A 25,536-nucleotide genomic window follows, 5' to 3' on the forward strand; every position below is an offset into this window, starting at 1 on the left:
TATAATCTAAAATGGCAGCAGAAGAATGCGTTGTATCACTCAAGAGATAGATGTACTCAATAGATAGATAGACAGAAAGATGGATGGATGGATAGATAAAACAAAACAGTACCTAAAAAGTGTAGTTGTTTAACTGCAGATTCTGAAAAGGCGCCCCCATGGGTTATAAGATACAATGGCCACAGAAGATTGTGTTGTATCATTCACTAGTTTTATAGACAGACAAAACTGTACTAAAAAATGTGGTTTTGTTCGATTTTAACTGATAATTCTTAAATGGCGCCCCCACAGGTTATAATCTAAAATGGCAGCAGAAGAATGTGTTGTATCAGTCAAGAGATAGATGTACTGTATAGATAGAGAGAAAGATGGATGGATAGATAAAACAAAACGGTACCTAAAAAGTGTTGTTATTTCACTGCACCTTCTGAAAAAGCGCCCCCATGGGTTATAATATACAATGGCCACAGAAGATTGTGTTGTATCATTCACTAGCTTTATAGACTGACAAAACTGTACTAAAAAATGTGGTTTTGTTCAATTTTAACTGAAAATTCTTACATGGCACCCCCACAGGTTATAATCTAAAATGGTAGCAGAAAAAAGTATTGTATCACTCGAGAGATAGATTTATGGATAGATAGACAGAAAGATAGATGAATAGCTTAAACAAAATGTTCTGTGTCTTTGTTTAACGACACATTCTGAAATGGCGCCCCCATGGGTTATAAGACACAATGGCCACATTGTGTTGTATCGCTCACTACCTTCATAGACAGACAAAACTGGACTAGAAAATATAGTTTTGTTCGATTTTAACTGAAAATTCTTAAATGGCACCCCCATAGGTTATAATCTAAAATGGCAGCAGAAAAAAGTATTGTATCACTGATAGATGTATGTATAGATAGATAGATGGATAGCTAAAACAAAACGGTAGATAAAAATAGTGTCTTTAACTGCACATTCTTAAATGGCGCCCCCATGCGTTATAAGACCCAATGGCCACAGAAGATTGTGTTGTATCATACACGACCTCTACAGACAGACAGCTGCACTAATAAAATGTGGGTTTGTTCGATTTTAACTGAAAATTCTTAAATGGCTCCCCCATGGGTTATAATCTAAAATGGTAGCAGAAAAAAGTATTGTATCACTCGAGAGATCAATTTATGGATAGATAGACAGAAAGATAGATGGATAGCTTAAACAAAATGTTTTGTGTCTTTGTGTAACGACACATTCTGAGATAGCGCCCCCATGGGTTATAAGATCCAATGGCCACAGAAGATTGTGTTGTATCATACACTACCTCTATAGACAGAACTGTACTAATAAAATGTGGGTTTGTTCGATTTTAACTGAAAATTCTTAAATGGCGCCCCCGTGGGTTATAATCTAAATGGCAGAAAAGATCAACAGAAAGATAAATGGATAGCTAAAACAAAACGTTTAGTGTCTTTGTGTAACTCCACGTTCTGAAATGGCGCCCCCGTGGGTTATAGGACACAATGGCCACCCAATATGGCCACTGTTGGTAACGCCTCTGCGTCTTTTCAGACAAAATCCAGCTAGCTAGCTTAGCTTGATAGCATGTTACTAACAACTGATGTTTCTCCTTTACTGTCTTTCCCTTTCTCCCTTTCTCCTTCATCTCCCTTTTTAATGCATCATCTTTATCTTTTGGGGTTGTCCCATCTTTTTTTGCGTTATATTTTACCCCCCCCCCCCCCCCCCTCCCCCCAATAGACCACATAGCCCACATTATAGAGCTGCTGGGTTGTATTCCAAGGCACTTTGCGCTGTCTGGAAAATATTCCCGGGAGTTCTTCAACAGAAGAGGTAGCGCTGCCAAGGAGACGTGTCGGGGGCGGAGACACACGGACGTCCATCACGGACGAACATGACGATGATTCATAATTCAATCAGGAACTTTTCAACCTATCACATTTATTCCGTCATGCGTCCAAGAGGCGGAAGTGTGTGTCCGTCTCAAGCAGCCGGCGTCTGTTGTGCGTGTGTGTGTGTGTGTGTGCGCGCGCGTGCATGCTGTAATGTGCCTGTCCCCTCTGTGACGTATGTGGTGGTGGGCAGACCACATCGCTCTGATCATGGAGCTCCTCGGGAAGGTCCCACGCAAAGTGTTCGCTGCCGGGAAGTTCAGCCGAGAGTTTTTCTCCAAGAAAGGTAAACAATGAAAAAAGTGCCTGTTGTGTCAGTGGGCGGGGCCAGAGGAGGTAGGCGGGGCCTCAAAGGTCCCCTACACTGTAACAAGACGCCATCTTAATATATCACATACAACGTAACACCAAGGAGCGGGACAGGAGGACACTAACACAATGTGATGCTGCGTTTGGACATTTTAGCATCATGCTAAGTTAGCCTATTGGCTCTTAAGCCATGCGGCCGTCCTCCAGCTTGATTGAGTCCGTGTGTAATGTGGCTACAATTGATGTTGAACTACAAGCATGTTGTCGTCCTGCTGCAAAACATTAGGTACATGTTGATACCGAACACAAGAGCGATAGCGACCCTTCTAAAGCTAAAAAAATCCTGGTTGTGTACGACAACAAGATGTCTGCATTATCACACAGTAAGCCACAAATATTGTGATATTTTCAAGCTCTTGTATTGGATGTTTGTGTACCTAATGATGTGTCTGTTTTTTATTGCACCAAGCTAACCAATGTTAAATATACTGTGTACCGTAAATGCTCTAATAATGATGTGGGGTGCATGAGAAATATTTAAAGGGCATGCAGTAGTAGATAAAGCTGCTGGATTTTTTATTAATTATATTTTTATTTTTAGCCTAAAGTCACAACTAATGTTTTTTTTAACCCGGCGATCAGGAGGTTCACCAGAGCATTTACGGTATATTATGCTGGAATTGCATGACAGGCCGAATCAAACATGATTATGATGTATTATATCACTTAATTGTGCTTTTTTGGTTTAAAATATTTTATCCGTGTAGGTGAGCTGCGACACATCACCAAGCTGAAGCCATGGTCGTTGTTCGATGTGCTGGTGGAGAAGTACGGCTGGGCGCACGAAGACGCCGGCCACTTCACCCACTTCCTGCTGCCCATGCTGGAGATGGTGCCTGAGAAAAGGGCGTCAGCGGGCGAATGCCTCAACCACCCGTGGCTCAACTCATAGTCCACCGGCCTCCCCCCTCCCACCCGCCGCTCCGGAAACCCTTTTTTTTTTCTTAGCTGCCCCTTAACAGCCTCACCCTCCCCCCCTGGTGGCAGCCTGTGGTACTACAGCCCTTCCGTGTTGTCCTGAATGTAAAGACGAGCTTGTGGATTAAGACTTTGTGTCTTCCGGAACATCCCAAAGCGGATGGATGCTGCTCATGTCAAGAGAGAGAAACTCCATGCTAGCTCACCCCCACTTCAAGAAGACTCTACCTGGATTACTGCCGAGCTTCACCTGCCATGACCTTCAACCTACAGCCATGTTTCCTCCAAGAATGGCCTCCACAAAGCAAGAAGGGACTTCTTTTGAAAAATGCATGGGCGTGCACTGGTAAATGATGCGTTCCTGTTATGGACCGCCAGGAATATTTAACTCTGGTGTTAAATGGTACTCGTCCCCTCCTCCCTTTTGTTCCCCCCCTTTTTGTACATAAGACTCAGATTTGGCAACGCACACGAGCATCATTCCACGAGTCAAATTTATGAAGAGCAGCAAAGCCACCTCCTCCGGATGACTATGCCGCCACCTGGTGGCCGAATGACAATACTGCAACACCACTACCGCCGCTGCTGCCAACACTTATTCTACTATTGCTCCACTCACATTATCACAACTAGTCCGGTTGCCTATTTTTTGCAATAAATAAAAAAAAAAAACAAGTATAAGTAAATGGTGAGATATTTTTAAAAAAAATATTTAATTCATTTAAAAAAGAAAAGGAAAAAAAATGGTTGTCGTGACAGAATCTTCTGAGGTGATTGTGTTTGTCTATTAGAGTATTTCTATTATTATTCCTGTTAGTTAATATTATCATTAGAATTTTTTAAACCTCCTTAGCCGAACAGAGCTGCTCCAAGAAAAAAAAATCGCATATGTGATGTTTTTTTTTCCTGGCACCAAAATCCTTATTTCACTCTCAGCCATGCTGACTGTTCTTCCCGATGACAAAAGTGCGTCTGTTGTCTGTGTTTTTCATCAACTGATTTCAATAAAATGCTAAACAAACAGACGGCATGGTGCATTTGCTCTAACATGTTGGTGCAGTCAAGCTCTGGAAAACAAATTAGCATGGATTCCCTTTATTATGGATGGATATGTTTCATCGCGTGTGTTCCCACCAATTTATGAGGTAACAGAGCAGATATTTTTTGTGGAAAAATAAACATAAAAATACATTAATGACCTAAAAATACAAAAAAAATCTACTCACAGCATTCCTCAAATAGTGGCCTCCGCTCCAATAGATGCCATACCCCATCATAAAACATGCCTCCATGCACCTGCTGTGTACTGTAAACACTAGTTTAATATAAACACATTTCAGGAAAAATAAAGATATACAGTATATTGGAAAATGTATCTGCACAATTTAAAGCTTCCCCTCTAATAAATGTCCAAAAGGCCCCGTTACGCAAACATGATTTTTTATTCATTTTAAATTGTATATAATATGTTCCAAAATGTTTTAAAAAGGCTTCTCTACACATCTTAAAATCAACTATAGACGTACTGTAGGAGCCAAGTTTGAGGATTTTGTTTTAGTCTATCATGATGTTAAAATGTGAGTGTAGTGTTAGCACTTTAGCGTCACATAGCTAGGCTAGTGTTGCTAGCGATTGTGTCCCTTCTCACGCTCACTCTTCAATGTTGTGTTGGACATGTATAGAGTTAGGGTGCATATGTCACAAATGGATCGAGTACACAACAGCTCATTAGCATTAAAGCTACAGACACACAAAACTGTGTTCCCAGTAAAAAGCATGTTTAGTCAAAATCCCAGGCTAGATTTTAGAGTTTCAATACACTATTGTGTATGCAAAAAACAAAACCAAACACCATAACCTTTTATCGTAACGCCACATACTCTCTGCAGTTAAGTAACCTTCTGCCACTATGAGGAAATTCCTTTTTTTTTTCTTCTTGCACCATTGCACTGTGATCATTCACCCGATATTTACAGACACAAAACTTGTTGAGGTATTTTGGCATCAAAACTTGTAATGTGTGATTATGACGAGGAAGAGTTCTTGAGCAGCAAAGGTTTGGCCAAGTCCAGGATATCCAGGTTGGGGTCCAAGGACCTGCCCAGGCCTTCCAGCACCATGATGGCAAAAACTATAGACGCAAAGTTGCTCTCCAGCTTCACCTGGAAAAAAAGAAAAGACCGTTATCGATATCATAAGCGGCCTTCCTGAGACGCTTTCCTTTTCCTTTACTTTGTGTTTGATGAGGAGACCGAAGACTCTGGATAGCAAGTCCGCGACCTGGACCTGCAACACAAACACGCGTCAAGTCAGCAGGTAAAAGATCATTTGCTGTCTGTTACACATTGTTGGTTTTCATGGAAAGAAGCCTCCACTTGAACCAACACCTTACCCCAATAACCCATCAGCTGTATATAAAATGCAGGAATTTTCCAACAAAAAAATATATTTATGTAATTAAAAAAAATCCATTATATTTAAAAAGTCTAAATAAACTAATTGGATGCAGGGGCTGAATTTTCACTAGCTACAGAAGAATGGAAGTTTATTATTTAACAGGGAAAAATCCATCCAAAGAAGTCCGAGTCCAAAGCCAAAAATACCAGTCTACCCATTCAAGCATCTCCAAACTTTTGACTGGTATGTACATCACAGCTTCCTAGTTCATTTCCACTTTTTCTCTCTTTTCTGTGGTTTTCTTTTACTAGTGTAGTCCTAATCATCCCCAAGGCAGCCATGTCTTATTTTGGGAATAATCTGTGAGCCGGACTACATGGAATACCTTTCCGAGAGACAGCGTTCTCCTGAGGGTTCCGTCCACCAGCTCCGCCATCTCCTTCTTGAAGAGCGGCACGTCTCTGCACTCGTTGGCCCGAGCGTGATGGAGGATCAGCTCTGCGACGCGATCACCCTGACCACACAAAAGCCAGTAAGGTCCGAACATTGTGGTCTTTATTGGCTTAAAGCACAGGGGGTCCCCATTTGGCCCCTGGTATCGTTTTATGTGGCACATCAAAGACAGTTTGTCATTTTATTACTACTATTGATGTACATTTTTATACCTTTTAAAGTATATTATTGTTATAGTTTATGCATTAATAAAATATCTAACTCATTTTAAATTGTTTAGTATTTTAAAATAAATAATACTTTTATTACTATTGCTCATGTAAATGTTGATATATTTTAATCTAGCTTATAGAATACATTTATAGTGAAACAAAAAACTTTTATGTATACATTTTTATTATCGTTATCATTTAAAAATGTGCTGATAACAGAAATAAATTACCTAAAAATATTTTTTTTCCATATAAAATGATTTCTCAAATTTCTTGACTTCTGGTTTCAACTTAAGCGTGTTAGTAAAATGATAATTATCAGAAGTTACCATAAGGGTAACCATAACTGCGATATGTCCCACGGTCAAAAGGCCCCCGGCTTAATGAGTCTACCTGACGCTGCACCACGGCGGTAAAGACGGCCTTGAAGTTGGCGAGGTCGTGCTGGCTCAGATGGGCCACGATGCCGGCGTCCAGCAACACCAGTTTGAAGGGACTGGGCTCGGGTCGGAAGCTCACCACCACCGTGTCCCACAAGTCAGTGAGGGTGGTTTTACCGCTGCCCTTGGAGCCTGCCACTGGGTCCACGCATTGCACCAGGATGTTTCCTGGGTGGAGATCACCGTGGACAAAATTGTCCACGAACACCTGGAAGAGAAAGAAACATTTCATTGCCGTTTGCCAACTCGTTAACTTTAACCGGTTATTTAAGTAGTAGCTTACCATTTTCAGCAGGGTGTCGACGCCCATCCTGGCAATCTTCTGCTTCACCTCCTGAGGAACCTCGCCTCTCAGGTAATTGGAAATGGGCTCGCTCTCCTGGGCCGTGAATAACAGGAATAATGACAACAAAACACACATTTGTGTAACCCCAAACCCCGCCGACTATTTCACGTCCCTTTGTCCTCACCTCGAAGGTTTCAACTAAAATGGTCCTGGTGACGAAAGGCCGTAAGGGAGTCGGGAACTTCACATAATCCACCTGGCGGAAGTTCTCCCGAAAGTGCTCGATGTTTCTGGCCTCGAAACGAAGGTCGATCTGCAACGGAAAAAAAAGAGTCTTGAATTAAATAAAATAAAATGTGCTACAGTACGATTAAATAGTTCCAGACCCAAAATCCCACGCAGTAGGATACCTTATCTATAAATGAAGTATTTTTACAATTGGAAAATAGAAATTATGACATTTTTAAATACACTTAACATTATTAGAGGTCGAGTGGTTAGCGCGCAGACCTCACAGTTGGGAGACCAGGGTTCAATTCCACCCTCGGCCATCTCTGTGTGGAGTTTGCATGTTCTCTCCGTGCATGCGTGGGTTTTCTCCGGGTACTCCGGTTTTCCTCCCACATTCCAAAAACATGCTAGGTTAATTGGCCACTCCAAATTCTCCATAGGTATGAATGTGAGTGTGAATGGTTGTTTGTCTATATGTGCCCTGTGATTGGCTGGCCACCAGTCCAGGGTGTACCCCGCCTCTCGCCGGAAGACAGCTGGGATAGGCTCCAGCACCCCCACGACCCTCGTGAGGAAAAAGCGGTAGAAAATGAATGAATGAATGAATGAACATTATTAGAGTCCTCTTGACATGAAATAGCAGCCCTATAGTCACCTTTACACTCCTATGAACTAATATAGTAGACATAACAGAAAATATGGACTCACACATGTTAGCACTGTGAGAATTGCTTGTTCTTCTAGTTTTTTTTTTAACTTCCTGTTCTATACAGTATTTCCTACGGTGGCCATTGCCTCATCAATTACTGAAAAGGGTATTTTGCTGAAACATACCCTATGAATGCAGTGTATGCCAGCGAAGCCACAACAAGGAAGAATAACATTGCTTGTTTACTTGTTGGACTTCATTTTATCTCCTAAGCGTGGAAAGTAAAATGAAACCAATATTGGCCACTATTTTGTTGCCAAGTGCTCAACTATCACGACGATCGTTAAGGGAAAAGATGATTGCATGCTCATGAATGCTAGCGTGGTCATGGATTCATTGCGCTGTTACAAAGAGATCTGGAAGCTTATCCTTCCAGACTAGCCTGGTATATTTATTATGTCTTTTTATGTTTGTTTCTTTCATTTAATCGTGGTTTTACTGCATTTTATAGGTCCTTTGTGTGTTCTGTGTACAGTGTGAGTGACTCATTTTGTTAGTTCCTACTTCCACTAAAACTCATCTACCGTACAAACCGACCACCTGTAAAGATTTCCGTTATTTCCTATGCAGATGTTTCTCTCTTTACTTGGATCAAATGCGCGTTCCTGACATACACACACCATTTTGCGGGTTTTGCCTACCTGTTTGGTCATGAGCTTCTCAAATTCGGCAACAATCTCGCACAGGCTGAGCCACTTGAGTCCAGGCAGACAGTGCAGGAGCCAGCTACCGGCCTTCATCAGCAGCAGGTCGATCTCCACCTGCCTTTTGATGCCTGGATGGACCACCTGAAGAAGAAGACGACAAACCATTATAATACCTGAACTGTGTGCCACTGGAATGCGGTTTGGTCAACTCACCTTAATGGCGACAGGTATCATGTGATCTTTCTGTGAGATGTTCTGCTCATGCTGCCCCTCATCGTCAGTGTTCCCCTTCCACAGATTCCACAGGGAGCTCGCCACTCCTCCCAAACCAGGAATCTCCCAGGCTTCCAGTAGGTCCTCTTTATCCAACTCTTCCACCAGTGTCTGGAAGGCCGGGTCGTCCACTTGGTCCTTCTTGGCCCAGCCGCGGTAAACCTGCGCCACACACCCTGAACCCACCGGCTCTTTGCTCTCGAACATCAGCACATTTCTCCATCCATCCCCGAAGGCCCTCCTGAGACACTGCTTGGTGTGAGCCCAGGGATGGGGTCGCACCTTCACGTGGAGTCTGGAGAAGCGTTCGCAGAAGTCCTCAGAGAAGATGTCCCGTCTGGTGCTGGCCCACTGTCCCAGCTTGATGAAGGTAGCGCCCGAGCTTTCCGTCACCCACAGCAGGGCGTCCAGCCAGAACGACGCCCATCGAGTGGAGACCAGAACCAAAGGGGAGAGGAGAAGAATGGGACCGAATTTCAGGAATAGGACTAATGCACGCAGGCCAAGGTGGAGGAGGAAGACGAGTCTGTGTACTTGGACTTTGACAAGTGAATTTCTCGGTTTGATTTGTGCTGGCACAGATGCTTCTTGGCATTTTGCTACAAAGGAGGTTGCACTGACGGTGCCCCAACACAGCAACGTAACCTTGGGGATGTGGATGAAAATTTGTCTTCTCTCGACTAGACAAGGCCGGGAACTCTTGACTAATGTGCTTCTACTAAAAACGGCTGCTCTTTGAAACGTGGACCTCAGGTTTCGAAGAACTGCTCTTGCTCCAAACACTGCCATCATATATTAATTATGTCACAGACAAATGTGCCTGGAAAGCATCTAAAACGTCTATGTCTTGCGATTTGTGACACCAAACTAACATACTACATTTAGCAAAGCATTAGACAACATGCTACAGTACAGTGTGCTACAGAGTACTTGGCTATACACGTCAGTTGTTACCTACTAGAAAAACTATTACAAAAAATATCATAGCTAAGTGTGTAGTTAGTCTCATTCCTTGTCTGAGTAAAGAAGTTACTTCATCATCCCCACAGTCTTCATATTCCTGCCATTCTCCAACACAGCCACCACCACAACACGGATGAATGCAGGGAATGACGGCTTCTTTACTTCCGGGTATATGACGTAACAGAATGAGGTTCACGTGATCTGCATTTAAAGCAACACGGCCTACAAAAAATGTTTTATTAAAACACATTTTTTTTGGACGCATTATTTGATTTTGTCTTCGTTCTTGCGTGTGGTGATGTTATTTGTACGTGTGGGGCGTTTTATGGGTAGTGTACGCTCATATTTAAAGTTAAAAAAACGAACAAATTGTGTTATGTTGATCTTTTTTGCTAGCTTAATTTCGTGATAGCGACTGATGACGACTCGTCCGCCATGATGAAAAGGTCAGCGACTTTCTTTCAAAGGTAAGTCAAATCAGTAAAAAGCTTTAATTAAATCGCATTCCATTTTCATGCAATGACAATGACTGCCCGACAGATAGCGACATTGTACACCTAATTTAATAAGACTCTCCCGCCCCATAACCGAATAAGGAAATAAAGCCGGACACAGGAAGTGTGTGGGTTGCCAATCAAAATATGGACTAAGGAAAACAGTTTACAGCAGTTTTGTTGCATTAAATAATTGTCTTGGGTGACAATGTCACAATAGTTTGCCTGTAGCACCAACTGCTGTCAAAGTTTCTACTGTTTTTAATTTTTTATTAAAACATATTTACTTTACAGTTGATGGCTCTACATGCCTATATTTTTTAGATTACATTTTTACAATTCTAGTAGTGAAAAAACACAGAAACAGTTACTAGAGTTTGCATGCGGTTCTGCATTGTGATGATTTATCAATTTACAAATGCATTGCTGGGTCTCAGTAGAACACGAATCATTTCACAGAGTCAAAAATAAATGGTAAACATATATAGTAATGCCATGGTGGTCCTAATGTGTCTTTAAATGACGATTATGTCTCAGATGTGTGGGTGTATACTGGTCATAAAATAGCAGACCCTTTGTAGTACCATCTGTTGTGGATATGAGTGGAAGTAGCACAACTTCCTGAGAGGAGACTGCTTTTTCCTGAGCAAAGTTCCCTTCAGTGTTGCTTTAGTATGTTTAAGCCACAGTGCAAAATCCTTCTGGGTCTTTAAGAAAAGAAAATGAAGAGGCACGGCTAAAACATTTTGATTTTCTTGTATAGGAGCGCTTGCATGCAAACTACCAACCGCAATAGGATGAGAACCTGGACCAGCCATGTTCCCAGTCACGGGTTATTCCCCTGGACAGTCGGTTCAGTGAACTCCCTGAAACCCAGCTGTAGGCCTGGTGGAGGACACCACAAACACAATAAGGTGGGAGAAACGCCAAACAGATGTTACTCCGCCTTCAACTCCCCTGTTAATACAGCTATTGATGGACACACCAAATGCAGGGTGAGGGTTTTGGGCTCAGAGGTCAGCAGGATAGTTTCAGCTGAGATGATGATTCACAGACTTTATGAAGGCGCCTTGGGTTGGTTACCGGTTCAGGTGTATCACAGTATGAAAATGTCACAATTTCAAAACCACTAAAATTGCCTTTCACACCGTTCCTGCAGTATGAGAGAAAGTGGACGTCCAGTGCAGGTTCTGTGTTATATAGTCAGACCTGGGCTTCGATGTTTTGAAACCACAAGTGTGTGCTGTGTTGCCATAGGTCGGCCATAACTGCCTTGTTAGCGCCAATACAGATGTGTGTTGATGCCATTGTCAGTCAACATTTTACTGACGTCAATCCCCAAATATGGGCATGTGATTCAGAACGAGACAGGAGTTGAGGATAAGTGCTATGAACTGTCCACTGAACAACAAGCAACAAACACTTAGCAAAGTCTCATTTGTCTAATAACAATCACATGACCCGGAAATGGAAGTTTGTGGAATTGTGTGAGCTGCACATTTGCCATTATGAAATAATATCAGAACATTACGTTTAAAAAAAAAAAAAAAGACTATGTTGTGACCTTCTTGAGCCATTTGATTGCATTTATCTGCGTTTTGGTGCAAATGAACAGGAGGTCACTGTACACAATACTTACTACAATCAAGGTGATGTAAACATGAATAGGGTAAGGGTACTATGACTATGGGCAATAATAAACTACTATTACCGGACAGATGTTTTTTGGCAGAAACTTTGAGGGCCATTATCATTAAAAAACATTATAACAAAAATTGTCCATGACAGGGTTTCAAACTACACTTTAACTGTGCCAACTGCACCTTGATCAAGATTTATCTAAGAATGTAACATTCATTCATTCATTCATTTTCTACCGCTTTTTCCTCACGAGGGTCACGGGGGTGCTGGAGCCTATCCCAGCTGTCTTCGGGCGAGAGGCGGGGTACACCCTGGACTGGTCGCCAGCCAATCACAGGGCACATATAGACAAACAACCATTAATAATATAACAGAAATCAAAAAATTCATCTACTTGCTTGAGATGTCAATTCTTCCTTCTCGGTCAGCTATTGTGCTTGTCGAACCAAGTTACACACCCACAGTGTTTTGCCCTGGTCAATCAGTCAGAGGACAGAAAAATGCCGATGTCACTGTGGGCCAGCTCCTGAGGTGTAAATCTGAAGTCCAATTGGTAAAAAAACAAACCAAAAAAAATAGTCCCATTGCTAATAGGTCTTGGGCTGATTACGTTGATATGACAACACACAGAAGTTATAATCTCAACACAACATACACATGCACTACTGGAAGCAGTGCAGCCAAGACAAACGCTACAGAATAAAAATAACTGCATGAGAATGAACTAATAACATTTAATGGAACAAATACTAGAATTGCCATTGTAAATGTAGGTCTGTGCTTGTGATAGTCTTGAGGCCAACAGAGATCTTGGTGCACAGCAAGTATTTTTTTGCTATACTTAAATGGGGCCTTTGATGCTTCTTCCACTTTTATGACCTATAAATGTAATTAGAATGTTATATTCTCATGTTAAACTATGCCAAAGTTCAGATAATGAGGTTTTTACGCATTTGGAAGTGAGCGCTAAAAGAGGTTTGGAATGGTTCCAAATGCTCGGTTTCAGAAGGCGTGGTAAAACTGCGCCTTTGTGATGTCACAGAGGAGCAGGCTGCCTCATATGGGTGTGGCTGCAAGCCAGATAAGCTCTCTGCCCTCCCCCAAGCTCTGCTTCTGTGTTTACGTTACTAGGTATACCAGGAAAAATAAATGCATTTTAATCTGTTAACAGCATTTCACACTGGACTGTTTTGTGAACATGGGCTGAAGCCTGACGCCTTTCCAACATTACTTGGTCATGTCAAGGTGTCAGAAGAGCCAGCAGTAAGTAACAATTTATCAGTGTCCTAACTGTGTTTATTTAGTGTAAGTCATGGAGTGAAAGCGGCCTGTGTAGCATTATAGAGTGTGCATACAGAAAGTGAGTTGCTTATAGCCATTTCCCACCACAAAATGTTTTTTAAAATACCGGTAGTCCCGCAAAACACATTAGAAGTTACCGATGCTGTAGAAAACCTAACACTAAAGCTAAAGCTAAAGCCTACTTACCATTGAGAGACGTCTTGAAGGAACCTCTTGAGAAACATTGGACTGTCCAGTCTCTACTTCTGGATCGGATTCAGGATTCAACACATATGGCTGTATGTTAAAAGCAGTCATTTTAAAAAGATATACTGTTTATCAACCGAAAGTCTTTTTAACCACTTGGGAGTGTGACCAACCACAGCGGAGTAGGCGTGTCTGGAGGCGGACCATAGGTGGAATACATTAAAACTGACCGTTTTCACGGGAAGCACGGAATTCGAAGAAATACAGCTGAATAGGTGCAGATTCTGGAAGAACTAGAAAGCTTTCTGTGGTGGTTATTGTGTGTAGCTGCTCTATAGGAGACGACAAGTCAATATAAAGGGCTGAAAAATGAGCATAATAGGTCCCCTTTAAAACTTTTTTTGTAGAATACTTGATGCTGCTCATCCATCATCATCCTGCCCTCAGACCCTTGATCTAAAAACTATGACACATTTCAGCATGTCTGCATGTTTGCAATAATACGCTTGCCAAGGAGGAGCTGTTAATCATTAATCACACCGCTCATCAATGGTCAATATCCAGCCACATTCTCTGCTGTCTTTGTTTTGTTTTTCCACCGAACAAAATCAAGTCATCTTGTCGTGTTTGTTGTTGAAAAGCGTAAAGCAAAAGAGATAGAATAAACATCTTTAATTGACTCCCAAAGGAGTGAAGTTATTCATGCATTCAGTTTAGCCCCTTCCTGATCTCCACTCCTGTTTTTTTTCCCTGTTTTTTGGGAATAGGACACTTGGTTTCCTTGACAACCCGTGCTCCAATCCTCTGGCCAGCTGCAGATTAGTTCAGCAGTGGGGGGTTTTGGTTTGGATAGGAGGAGTTGAGGAGTGGGGGTGATGATGGAAAATAGAGCTGGAGGCGAGAGAGAGAGAGAAGGGGAGGGGGATGGCCTGAGGAATGGAGGACTGGGGAAAACTTTGAGGAGGGCAAACAGAAAGAGATAGAGATAGGGGAGGCATCATTGAGGAATAGTAGTCCGAGTGTGTGAATGCTTCAGAGGGGAAGAAGGATGCAAGAAATCTCAGCTGTAACCATGTGGAAGGCGGGATTTCCTTAACTTTTCTGCCTGGTCTTCAAGCCTGTGAAAGTGTTGTGGGAGGGACTGGCTGCATTTGGAAGTGGGGGCAATTCCCGCTGAGAGGAGCCGGGGACAGTGCTTGGAAGTGTGGACAACGTTATAGAGAGCCATGTGAGAAGAAGTGGATGCTGCGTCAGATTACGCAAAATGAGGGACAACTACTACCACGGGAGCGCTTCCTCGGGGCTCGGCCAGCTCGGAAAGGTTAGGAGTGTGTGCTGACATGTCTTTGGATACTTTGAGCCGGGAAAGATGAATGAAAAGTGTGATTGAAGTGACCTTTAATGTCATTGGTTGTGCCTATAATGGATGTTTATGCCTATCTGCTACTACCTGGAATACAAAATAGTGTGTAGCTGAGAGATCACTGAGGTATCTTTGTGTGATCATGTGATCACCTCTGGACGCTGTTTTCCGACAGTTACTGTGCCGTCAATGAAAACATTTGGATAAAAGTCAGTGCACATGCTGAAGCCATCACCAATTGGCAGGTTAAAGGGAGGTGGACCAGGAGGAGGGCGGGTTCAGGAAAGGAGAGGATGAGCATTCTTCAGTGTGAACAAAAGCAGGGGTCTTCATGCAGTGCCAGTTTTGTTGTCAGGGTTACGCAAGCCGGCATGGAAACTTGTTGCTTCAGGAAAATTGCCTTGATATTGAAAGTGTCCTCCGCTGTAATAAACGCCAGGCCTCAATTAATTCCACGGTGCTTCATACATAATAACTTACAGGAGATGGAAGTGCATACAAAATTGTTTTTCAGTTTTATATTCTACCTGCAAGTAAACTTCATACATTGTGCTTCAACATATGTTGATACTGAAAATTCAAAATTCCTTCTGGTGCTGTTTTGAGATTATTAATAATTTAAAAAATGAGGCTAAAACCAACCCTTGTAGACATACTATGATGTAATGTATCCATAAAAAACACATCGGCACGTCTGCTTTGTGTTACAGGTAGCAAAGCGTATTATTATCAGCATTACCGGTATTACCATTTCAACCTTTACATTATGCCCTTTTGCACTTTTTATTATTTTGTAGTGTTTTGCACATCCTTCCCCTAAATAAATGTCCTTTAACTCACAAAATACTCAACAAGTAGTTCAAAAAGTGGATTAAATTTTTTTTCTCGTTTCAATTATGCACAAGAGAAGTGCTTAAAACATATATTGTGCCCCTAAATAAATACCCTACTTCAAAGAAATCCTCCCTATGCATGTATGGTTGTTCGGGTGCACATCCTTCCCCTAAATAAATGCCCTTTAACTCACAAAAGACTCAACAAGTAGTTCAGAAAGTGGATACAATTTTTTTTTCGTTTCAATTATGCACAAGAGAAGTGCTTAAAACATATATTGTGCCCCTAAATAAATACCCTACTTCAAAGAAATCCTCCCTATGCATGCGTGGTTGTTCGGGTGCACAGGCAAGCAGGGAGGACTTGTAGTGCCTTGCATCGAATAGCGATAATGAAGAAACCATGGCCTCCACTCAATTAGATGGCAGGCCTTAATTAATAGACCTATTTATTAAGTAGTACAAAAAGTGGATAGCAAACATGGTAATTCCACAGGTATGGAAAAGGAGTCAGCAAGTCACTGACTGGAATGATGCAGCACAGTGATTCACGCTCAAGTCAGCTGACGACATCTGGCCCACACTGCACACACAGGAAGTGATGCATTTAGATGTTTTAGGGCTTTATTAGGCATCTGTGGTCAACATGGGTTCACACAGTCACATGACACAGACACATGAAGATTTTACTGCGCTCAAACATAACCTTGATTGCAAATAAACATTTTGGAAATACATTGGAGATGCCGTGCTCCGTGTTACGCTGCAGAGTTAACAGGAATGTCCGCTATGTCCTATAAGCGTTGACCCTGACCAGATGCTCATCACTCAGCCAACACAATCCATTTTTTGGGCTTCCTCAGGCGAGACAGATGCACAGTTTTACTGTTGGTTTTTTAACGACCTAGAACAGGAGCATGGACGGCTGATTTACTCCAATGCACCGGCAGCCCGAGAGCGCTTTGATTTAGTGACACATATTTGCACTGCCTTCAGATGTAAGTTTCATATTCATGCTAGCATCAGTGAGCTAGCTTTGGCTGACACAGTGAAGGTGTGTTGAAATGGCAGCCTGTGGCCCAAACCTGGGCCAAAGTGACATGAGATCCGCCAATGAGTTGATGTCGATGGTTTTTGACCATCATTTTTCATCAACCTCAGCTGTCAGACTCCATAATATAAACTGCTCCAAAAATCTTATGCAATAACCATGCAATAAACAAGTGCGATAACCTGTGGCTTGATGTACACAGCTGTATCTAGTGTATATTGATTTTGCACTGTCTACGTTCTTGTGTGCTTTTTGTACAGCAGTGGTCCTGTCATATTGAGGATCTTTGACTAGCATTTTGCAATAGTTCCTGTAAGGCAGGGGTCTCAAACACGCGGCCTGCAGGCCAAATGTGTCCCGCAGGACACTAGTTTGTTGGTATCATGTACCCAGAATAAAGTATTACGTTTGATTAATATTCATGTTAAAGGTTAAATAACTGTTAATAGTTATCCTCCTTATCCATGTGGAAGTGGTAAGTTTTTGGCTATTTAAGTTTAAAGGAAATAACTTGAAGGCTACCGTTTAGGTCGCTAGCTCTCTAGTTTGCGAGTTAGCATGTGTCTCAAGACCCTGCAGTTGCGCAATATGTTGTAAATAAAAAGAGTATAAATGTGACTATAGTCGTGTTTTGTCATGTCTACAGGGCTCTAATAATGCTTTGTTCATTTTAATCTGAAAAAAATAATTTGGTTTCTTAAGTTTTTATTATTTGCCGTTTTATTATTATTATTGTATTTATTTATTTATTAAAAGTAAGTATAAAAAGTAAGATATTTGAGAACAGTGGAATGTCTTATCAGAGCTTTTCTTGTAGAAAATTGGAACCAAAGCGAAGTATTTTAATTTTTTTGGTTTTTAATAAATGCGTTTTTTTTTGTTTTTTTTTTTGGAAAACCTGATGCGACCCAGTCTCACCCAGACCCTAGCTCCAGTGGCCCCCAGGTAAATTGAGTTTGAGACCCCTGCTGTAAAGCATTGGAGAAGATCTTTGACAAGCCTTTTTTCAGTTGATGCTCAAAAACAGCAGTGTTCCTGTCATCCTAAAGATACAAAAAACATGTAACATGACACACTTTTTCCATCAGTAAAGCCTTCTGAAAAGTCCATTTACATAATGGGACCTGCATATTAACCACAGCGACATTATTATTATTATTGTTATTAACGTTGTTACACCGAAGGACTACATTACTGGCATAGTGACATCACGCCACACGGGCTAGCATCTAGCTTCAGCACACACTTGCTATCCCAGCTGTTTTAGGGCGAGAGGCGGGGTACACCCAGGACTGGTCGCACATATATACAAACAACCATGTACACTCATATTCATACCTATGGACAATTTGGATTTGCCTGGATTAGCATGTTTTTGGAATGTGGGAGGAGGAAGGCGGAGTACGCTTCTGTTTTCATTTAGGATTTCATTTATACTAAAGGTAAAATTGTGACGGTATGGCATTACAGATGATTTAATTCTAAAAAATAAGAATAATAGCAAAGGAAGAAGTCTGTCTCTCATTCCTTGTGGTAAATGTAGTTCAATATCCCTGCTTTTGTGGGTAAGGTAAGTGTGGAGAGAAGGTTTATATAAGTCATAAAGAGATAGGGACTGTCTGTCTGCTCTCGTCAGCAAGATTGTAATCTCTGAATCTTGGCTCGGTGGTGTGGAGCTATTGTTTGTGTACACATGGCTCTGTCGGTTGTTTACATTCAAACACATTTACATTCCATCACATGGAATATAGACTCATAAATCTCCTTCATTTGGTTTGCGTGCATGCTGTGCAAGAGGGAATTTAAAGAGAACAATGCACCGACACACCAGATGTTTACTCCCGTGACAAGTCTGTCATTCCTTTCTTTTTTTTTTTCTTTTTTTTTGCTGGGAGGAAGTGGACAAATGGATTTGTTGATGAGTCACAGAGGGAAGTTCAGTGCGGGTAAATATGGTAACTTTTAGCTTGTGATTTTCATGGCCTACAACTCTTAAAAATGCTGGGTTAAAAACAACCCAATATGGGTTGTTTCCCAACCCAGCACTGGTTAAATATTGGACCAACCTCGTGTTGGGTTATTTTAACCCAACAAGTTGGGTTGGTTATCTTAACCAAACAATTGGGTTGTTCATATGACCCAACGCTGGGTTCATATTTACTACACTGCTGGGTTATTTCAACCCACCAAGTTGGGTTGCCAATATACCATATATATAAATATATATATTTTTTTATTTTTATTTTAACATAATGGAAATCACAACCCAACAGACATAACCCAGCGAATTGGGTTCTCAGAATACCCAATTCAATAAAAAATACCCAATTAAATGACCCAACAGGCTCAACCCAGCGGTTGGGTAAAAAAAACAACCCAGCATTTTTAAAAGTGTAACTTACCTTATGTGGTTTGCAACTTTTATTTGCCCTTCCTGTATTGGTAATGGCCAGATGTCCTAATACTTTTGTCCTCATACTGTGTATGTGTGTGTCAGTGGGCGCAGTCAGTTTGTTTTTCCATTCTTCCCCGCTCACAAAAAGGTGACAGCAGGGCTTCAGGAGGTTCTGACCCTCCTCGCACCCCCGTCCCTTTACAGGAACTGCTCTTTGACAGGCGCTCAGTGGGGCGACGCATCACCACACCGGTGTCCCCTCGTCACTGTGCTGTTGTTACCATGGCGACGCTCTGAAAAGAACGTGTCCTGTGGTGACGGTGAAAGAATCCCCTCTCCTTCAGGAGATATTGTCTATCTGAAATGGTGGCAGATGGCCATGGTTTAAGTCATGACCAAAAACACCCCCGAGCCCTCCCCTTTGCATGCCCACGCATGTGCACACATGCATGGATAATGTGCACCATATTAGACACATGACAATGTCAGAGCCAAAGCACCACACACAAGCAATGATACAAACATGCAGGCATGGATAATGCATGGTGTCACACAGAATAGCGGAGCTACTCACAGAGTTGGTAGTCGGAGGGTTTTGCACTTTCAACCCTGACACCAACACCTCACGCACACACACAGACGGCGAGTGAAACCTCTAAAATCAAACATAATTCCTCGCAGTTTGTTCCTATTTGGAGTTGTATTCCAAATTGTATGACCTTAGGGCATCTAAGGCAAGTGTCACTTACAGTATGACGGCAGGATTTTTTTGGGGTCGTTTGCCAGAAATATCACATACCCGTGACGGTCCCAGCTGCTAGCAAAAAACATCATAACGTCTCCACAGTATGACTTGATGTGGTTTTGGAGAGCAGATCCCAACCCTCAAACACACTCCATTACACATTTATGTGCAGAGAAATAGCATAGTGTACATGCATTTAGCTTTTGCCCGAGCCTGGTCATGGAGAAGGTGGCCATCCGGGTTCAAAGTGGACTTCAAATGTGACCGCGCACGTCTGATTTTTGTCCTGCCTCGCCATATTATAGTGAACATTCCGAGGACAACAGCAAAGGGTTAACGCACGCTTTGTTAGTTTGGTGCAATGTTGGAAACACAGTAAGCGCAATGACCTTCAAGTCGTTTGAGTAGTTCCAGATTTGAACAAACCACACATTATGATGATGGAATGGTTAGAATCGGATGTTGGAGTGCACCTTAAAATGAGAGACTAGAAGGACACTCATAATACAATACAATACAATGCTCAGCCTTAACTATAATGTCACATGATGAAATCGTCAACACTTTATTGTACATACAACATTTCACATCAACATACAACATTCAACATACAACATTTTAGTGTACATACAACATTTCACATCAACGTACGTATTTTATGTACAACATTTACAAGCAACTGTGACGTATACAAAGAAGATGGGATGAGGTTGAACAGCACGACAATGTAAAAATGTAAACGAAACACACCTCTCTTGACTGATGCATACAGGTTACATTGGAATACATCACATATTGTATATCACATATTCTATTACAATTGTCCAAAAGTGTCCAAAATCCTACCCCCATCTGTTTTACATCAATTGCAATACATTTGTTCACTTCCTGTATTCCACGTGTTTGCTGGTTTCAATACATAGGAATGGTAAAGTAATGTAATAATATGGTAAAATAGTCACTGTGGCTACTTCATATGACTATCCTAATAAATAATAAGTATGAAATGGACATAACAAAACATAGTTCGATAATAGGTGATTATTAACAATGAACTGAAGAATGAAGGGTTAGTAACAAGTGTATTAATGATTTGACGTAGCATTGACAAATATAATAGACAATAGGATGAAGCAGGAAGGACTTTGTACCAAAGAACCCATCGAGCCCCCCCAAAAAACCTGAAGCGTCAGTGCAATGACATTACAAAATGTTTGCCAGAGACCATCTGTGGTGTCACACCAACTGCTCAGAGCGTGTACCTGAATACAGCACACCTTGCTGGGCCATGTCAGATGGCTTTTTTCGCTCTATACTCCGGTTCCCCTGATTCCCCCCCCCCCATACTCTGGTTCTCCCAATAGTAGTCATGTGGTAGTCTATGCGAGTCCTTATTACCAGCAGGTGTGCTCAAACCAAAGGCTATCAGCTATCAGTACCATGTCAGTCTTGAGAAGCAGAGAATTATTGTATCAATTTAAATATATATTGTGCATCTTTATGTACAATGGTGACCGGCACTCAGTGAGAAGGAATGGTGAAAGACGTTTATAGTTGCTACATTTTAAAAATAATCACCAAAAATACAATACATGGCAAGAATGCAGGGATAACCCACAGTAGGGTTTAATATCACGATAGTTTGATGTATAAATAGAGGGAGGGAGTACACACGAAATCAGTAGAAAGGTCAGAGAAGAAATGGTCACACTAAAAAGATGGTTTGATGATAATAGATTGTCCTTGAACACGTACCAGCAAATACAAATAGACAGTGTGGACATTGAAAGGGTGAACGAAAATACATTTCTGGGGATCACAATAGATGAAAATATGAGCTGGAAACCTCATATTACAAATATACAACATAAGGTGGCCAGAAATATTTCAGTATTGAACAAAGCAAAATTTGTTCTCAATCAGAAATCACTCCACACTCTTTATTGCTCTCTGGTTCTACCATATCTTACTTATTGTGTGGAAATATGGGCTAATAACTATAAAAGCAATCTTCACTCGCTAAATGTACTGCAAAAAAGGTCAGTAAGGATAATTCATAATGCCGCCTACAGAGAACATACTAACTCCTTATTTCTAAAATCACAAATACTTCAACTTGCTGATATAGTTCATCTTCAAACAGCTAAAATAATGCATAAGGCTAAAAATAAGCAATTAGCTAAAAATGTCATCCAATACTTCTCTACAAGAGAGGAGAAATATGATCTCAGGGAAGAAGTACATTTGAAACACTTCTATGCTAGGACTACGTTATGCTAGCCATAGCATTTCAGTATGTGGAATCAAACTATGGAATGGATTGAGTAAGGAAATCAAACAATGCACAACGATGAGCCAATTCAAGAAACAATACAAGCAGTTGATGTTTGCTAAATACAAGGATGAAGAGTCTTGAACCAGTCATGATGTGCTATATATATCACTATATTGACACTTACTATGGTACCCATTATGGCATTGGATGCTCATATCACCGAGTACTTCGGTACGAGGTACATTATTAAAAAAAAAACCCAAAAAACCCTTAAACTGTATTATGGAAAGCAGGAAGTGAACAAATGTAACAGTGACTGATTGTAAAAGTACCAGATGGAGGGGTAGGATTTAATAAGCTTTGCTTCTTCCTACTCCTTTTGGACATGTGGAACTGGGAACTGATTATGGGATGCACTCAATTGGAATCTGATGCATGTTCAAATGAAATAAAACCATTACCATTACCATTACCATTACCATATATTTTGTTTTTTATTAAGATAAGATACACCGGTTAAAATTCTCCTTCTTTCATACAGTATTAGACACTACAAGATCAGGCACCAGTATACAGTATTTTAAAGAGCTCATGTACCTCTTACCTCTCTGAAAAACAAAGTCCAGGCTCATACTGGTGGATGGGGGATCTGTATTCAGTTTGTGCTTTTAATTTGATGTTAGCTCATAGTTTTATGCAATACATAATAAATAAGATAAATTACAGTGATGATGTACGTACATAGTTTTGCTGATACAGTATGTTGAAAATCTTTCCTGGTGACTAGCTAGCGCACTGCTAGTGCTATTTATATCCATTCTCATCTTGGTCATGTTGACACAAGACCCCAAATAGCTATCCCCAGCTATGCCTGCCAGCAACTAGCAGCTCATACTAAAATGTTAGCTCACAGTTTAAAGCAAAAAAAAAAAAAATCATCCGAGAGACAGTTTAAACCACACTCAAATGACAAATGACAAAATACCTGCAGTGCTCTCGTACCTCTGCCATTCGACGGACTGGCAAAACACAGCGACAGTAGATGCAAATAATTTTGGCCTTGTTGTGAGAGCCATCTGCCAAGGCTTTGAAGCTACCATTCAAAATACTATTTTTATTTGTCAATTTCTCCTCAATATTTGTTTCCACTTTACAGAAATGAAATTCAAATGAATGGTGAACTGACTTCATATGCCACAAGCCAGTTGGTTGTATGGTTGGCAAAAACGGTGGTACCTGCAAAGCTAAATATTGTTTGGCAACAATCGAGCTAGGACAATTGGATGGATAGACGGACCAAACCATTTGCATTCTTAGTCAATCAGAAACACAGAAAAGCACATTTTTGTTTAACCCTGCAAACTATGACAACAAATAAAAAAAAAGTCCAACATAGTTTCCTTAAAAAGTGAAACATGTCGTTGGGTACAGGATTCCCAGCTGTAAACTCGGACATTCCCAGACAACCGAAGACGCATGTTAACCGTACACTCAACACCCTTCTCCATGTTCTTGGCTCAGGCCCCCAGATGTCGGTCACCGGGTGTGTGGAGGTCAAAAACGTTGCCTCTGACTCTAGAGTGTATACTCCGGAAGTGCACTTTCCCAAGCTCTCGCCTCGTTGGGTTCCCCCGGGATGCCGGGTGGGAATGACAAAAATCTGTTTCAGCACAGACGTGCAGGAGGAGAGAAGCCATGGGACTGTGGAGGCTCTCGTAGGGACTTTGCAAAGACGAATCTTGCAGAGGAAAACAAGAAGGCAAAAGGAGAAGAGTTTGGCTTTGCTGCTTGGAGCTAAGAGACTGTGGCTTGGAGGAGAAATTTGATCAGGAGCCCAGAGGATGTTCGAGTTCTCAGGCAGCCATGTTGATGAGAAGATCCAGGTTTAAACATCAGGTCCAGAATAGTATGTAACATGAGATATCCGGACGGGCGTGTTTTTAAATGATGGTGCATTTCTCACCTGGCTGGAAGATTCCATCCCTTGGATGTTGCTCACCGTAAAGCCGAGGCATTGTAAGAGGCGGGTCTTTGAGGTAAAGTTTAAGTACACGGTGAGATAACATCTGTTTAGACAAGGAACCCATCTATGACTGTATCTTATAAATGGCCTCACTCATTAAAGTTTATCACCACCTGATAAACAGTGAGGTTGATTGCCAGGAAAAGATACCTGTGTTCTTTTGTTGGGTTGGATTTCCTGTAAATGGCCTTAAGGATTGCTGAAAGCAGAGTTCTGCATCCGCAGGTGCATCCATACCAATGCGGCTTCCTGCTCATTCATTACATTAGAATCAGAATCAGAATCAGAATCAGAAATGGTTTATTGCCAGGTATGATCAAACACATACTAGGAATTTGTTTTGGTGAAGTAGGTGCAGACACATCTATTAAAAAAAGAATGAAAATACAAAATATACAGAATAAACAGTATAAATATATGTACACAGTTTGTTTTTTGTTTGTTATTCCGGAAGTGCAGTCTGATTGTTTTTCCTCAGAGTCCAAACTGAGCGTTAATGTAACACAAAGTGGCAGGATGAGGCAGGGGTGGGGTGTGAAGAGTATCAGATTAGCCCAAAATTTAGCCCAAGATTAGCCCAAAATCAGTAGTCTTTAATATGACCTGCAGATGGCCCATTCTAAAAATGTTGTTTGGGTAACATTCATGCATAACACACTTTTTGAAAAAGTGGTAACTCGGCCTGTCACGATACCAAATTTTATAATTGTCCCACAAATTATTACAGATAAAATATGTTTTTAAAACAAAATTAGAGACCTCTACCCAATATAGTAGACTGGGGGTAAACAGGTTTATGACATTTTTGGAAATGTTTGGAGTCCATCCTCTCTGATTCACATCTGTCTATTTTTCATGTTGTTTTCACCTCTAAGTGCATATAATATGTACATATGATATTCATTCATTCATTTTCTACCACTTTTTCCTCACGAGGGTCGCGGGGGGGTGCTGGAGCCTATCACAGCTGTCTTCGGGCTAGAGGCGGGGTACACCCCGAACTGGTTGCCAGCCAATCACAGGGCACATATAGACAAACAACCATTCACACTCACATTCATACCTATGGACAATTTGGAATGTGTTTTTGTTTTTGGAATGTGGGAGGAAACCGGAGTACCCGGAGAAAACCCACGCGTGCATGGGGAGAACATGCAAACTCCACACAGAAATGGCCGAGGGTGGAATTGAACCCTGGTCTCCTAGCTGTGAGGTCTGCGCGCTAACCACTCGACTGCCGTGCCACCCTACATATGTTATCATCAACATTATTTTGAGAGCGTTTTTTAATGAATGCAATGATAATATGTGGCAGAATAATGCGTTTTTGCTGGATACGAGTATGACATTAGTACATTTCATCATTATCCGTATTCGTGTTTAAAGAAAATGCTCATTATAAATTCACTCCTCACGCTTTGTGATTGGC

General features: G+C 41.4%; 3 protein-coding genes across 13 annotated transcripts in view; 2 read left to right on the forward strand and 1 right to left on the reverse strand.

The window, feature by feature from the left end:
• srpk2 (SRSF protein kinase 2) overlaps positions 1–5,524 on the forward strand; it is a 51,080-nt gene extending 45,556 nt beyond the window's left edge. For 3 of the 10 annotated variants that reach the window (XM_058074958.1, XM_058074963.1, XM_058074960.1), the window contains 2 exons: positions 1,750–1,842; positions 2,978–5,520. In XM_058074958.1, coding sequence (XP_057930941.1) covers positions 1,750–1,842; positions 2,978–3,162 — 278 coding nt within the window. In that variant the 3' untranslated portion in view covers positions 3,163–5,520. Of the gene's footprint in view, positions 1–1,749; positions 1,843–2,094; positions 2,594–2,977 lie in introns of all 10 variants that reach the window. The other 7 variants (XR_009130108.1, XM_058074959.1, XM_058074964.1 and 4 more) reach the window with 7 other exon arrangements.
• On the reverse strand, positions 4,263–9,962 carry adck2 (aarF domain containing kinase 2). The gene is made up of 8 exons (XM_058074966.1): positions 8,777–9,962; positions 8,558–8,704; positions 7,161–7,289; positions 6,974–7,069; positions 6,644–6,898; positions 5,971–6,099; positions 5,421–5,474; positions 4,263–5,350 (listed from the first exon to the last, which is right to left on the reverse strand). Exons 1-8 carry the CDS (start codon positions 9,626–9,628, stop codon positions 5,213–5,215), a joined length of 1,800 nt encoding a protein of 599 aa, XP_057930949.1. The 5' UTR covers positions 9,629–9,962; the 3' UTR covers positions 4,263–5,212.
• A 120-nt stretch (positions 9,963–10,082) lies between these two features.
• The window catches only part of si:dkey-82f1.1 (DENN domain-containing protein 2A), a 51,916-nt gene continuing 36,462 nt past the window's right edge, over positions 10,083–25,536 (forward strand). Inside the window, exons 1-2 of one of the 2 annotated variants that reach the window (XM_058075088.1) lie at positions 10,083–10,106; positions 10,196–10,266. In XM_058075088.1, the coding sequence (XP_057931071.1) occupies positions 10,098–10,106; positions 10,196–10,266 (80 nt within the window). In that variant the 5' untranslated portion in view covers positions 10,083–10,097. Of the gene's footprint in view, positions 10,107–10,195; positions 10,267–14,382; positions 14,744–25,536 lie in introns of those variants that run through there. The other variant, XM_058075089.1, reaches the window with a different exon arrangement.

The sequence above is a fragment of the Doryrhamphus excisus genome, chromosome 6 (genome assembly GCF_030265055.1).
Source record: "Doryrhamphus excisus isolate RoL2022-K1 chromosome 6, RoL_Dexc_1.0, whole genome shotgun sequence".
NCBI classification, from domain to species: Eukaryota; Metazoa; Chordata; class Actinopteri; order Syngnathiformes; family Syngnathidae; genus Doryrhamphus; species Doryrhamphus excisus.

Excerpts from the sequence above, each read along its gene's own strand:
- adck2 (XM_058074966.1), bottom strand. The coding sequence starts at position 9,628 with ATGATGGCAGTGTTTGGAGCAAGAGCAGTTCTTCGAAACCTGAGGTCC. Across the intron at positions 6,100-6,643 it reads CCGCCGTGGTGCAGCGTCAG|GGTGATCGCGTCGCAGAGCT; the intron begins GTAGACTCATTA and ends TTGTGTGGTCAG. Across the intron at positions 5,351-5,420 it reads GTCTCCTCATCAAACACAAA|GTGAAGCTGGAGAGCAACTT; the intron begins GTAAAGGAAAAG and ends CTTTTTTTCCAG.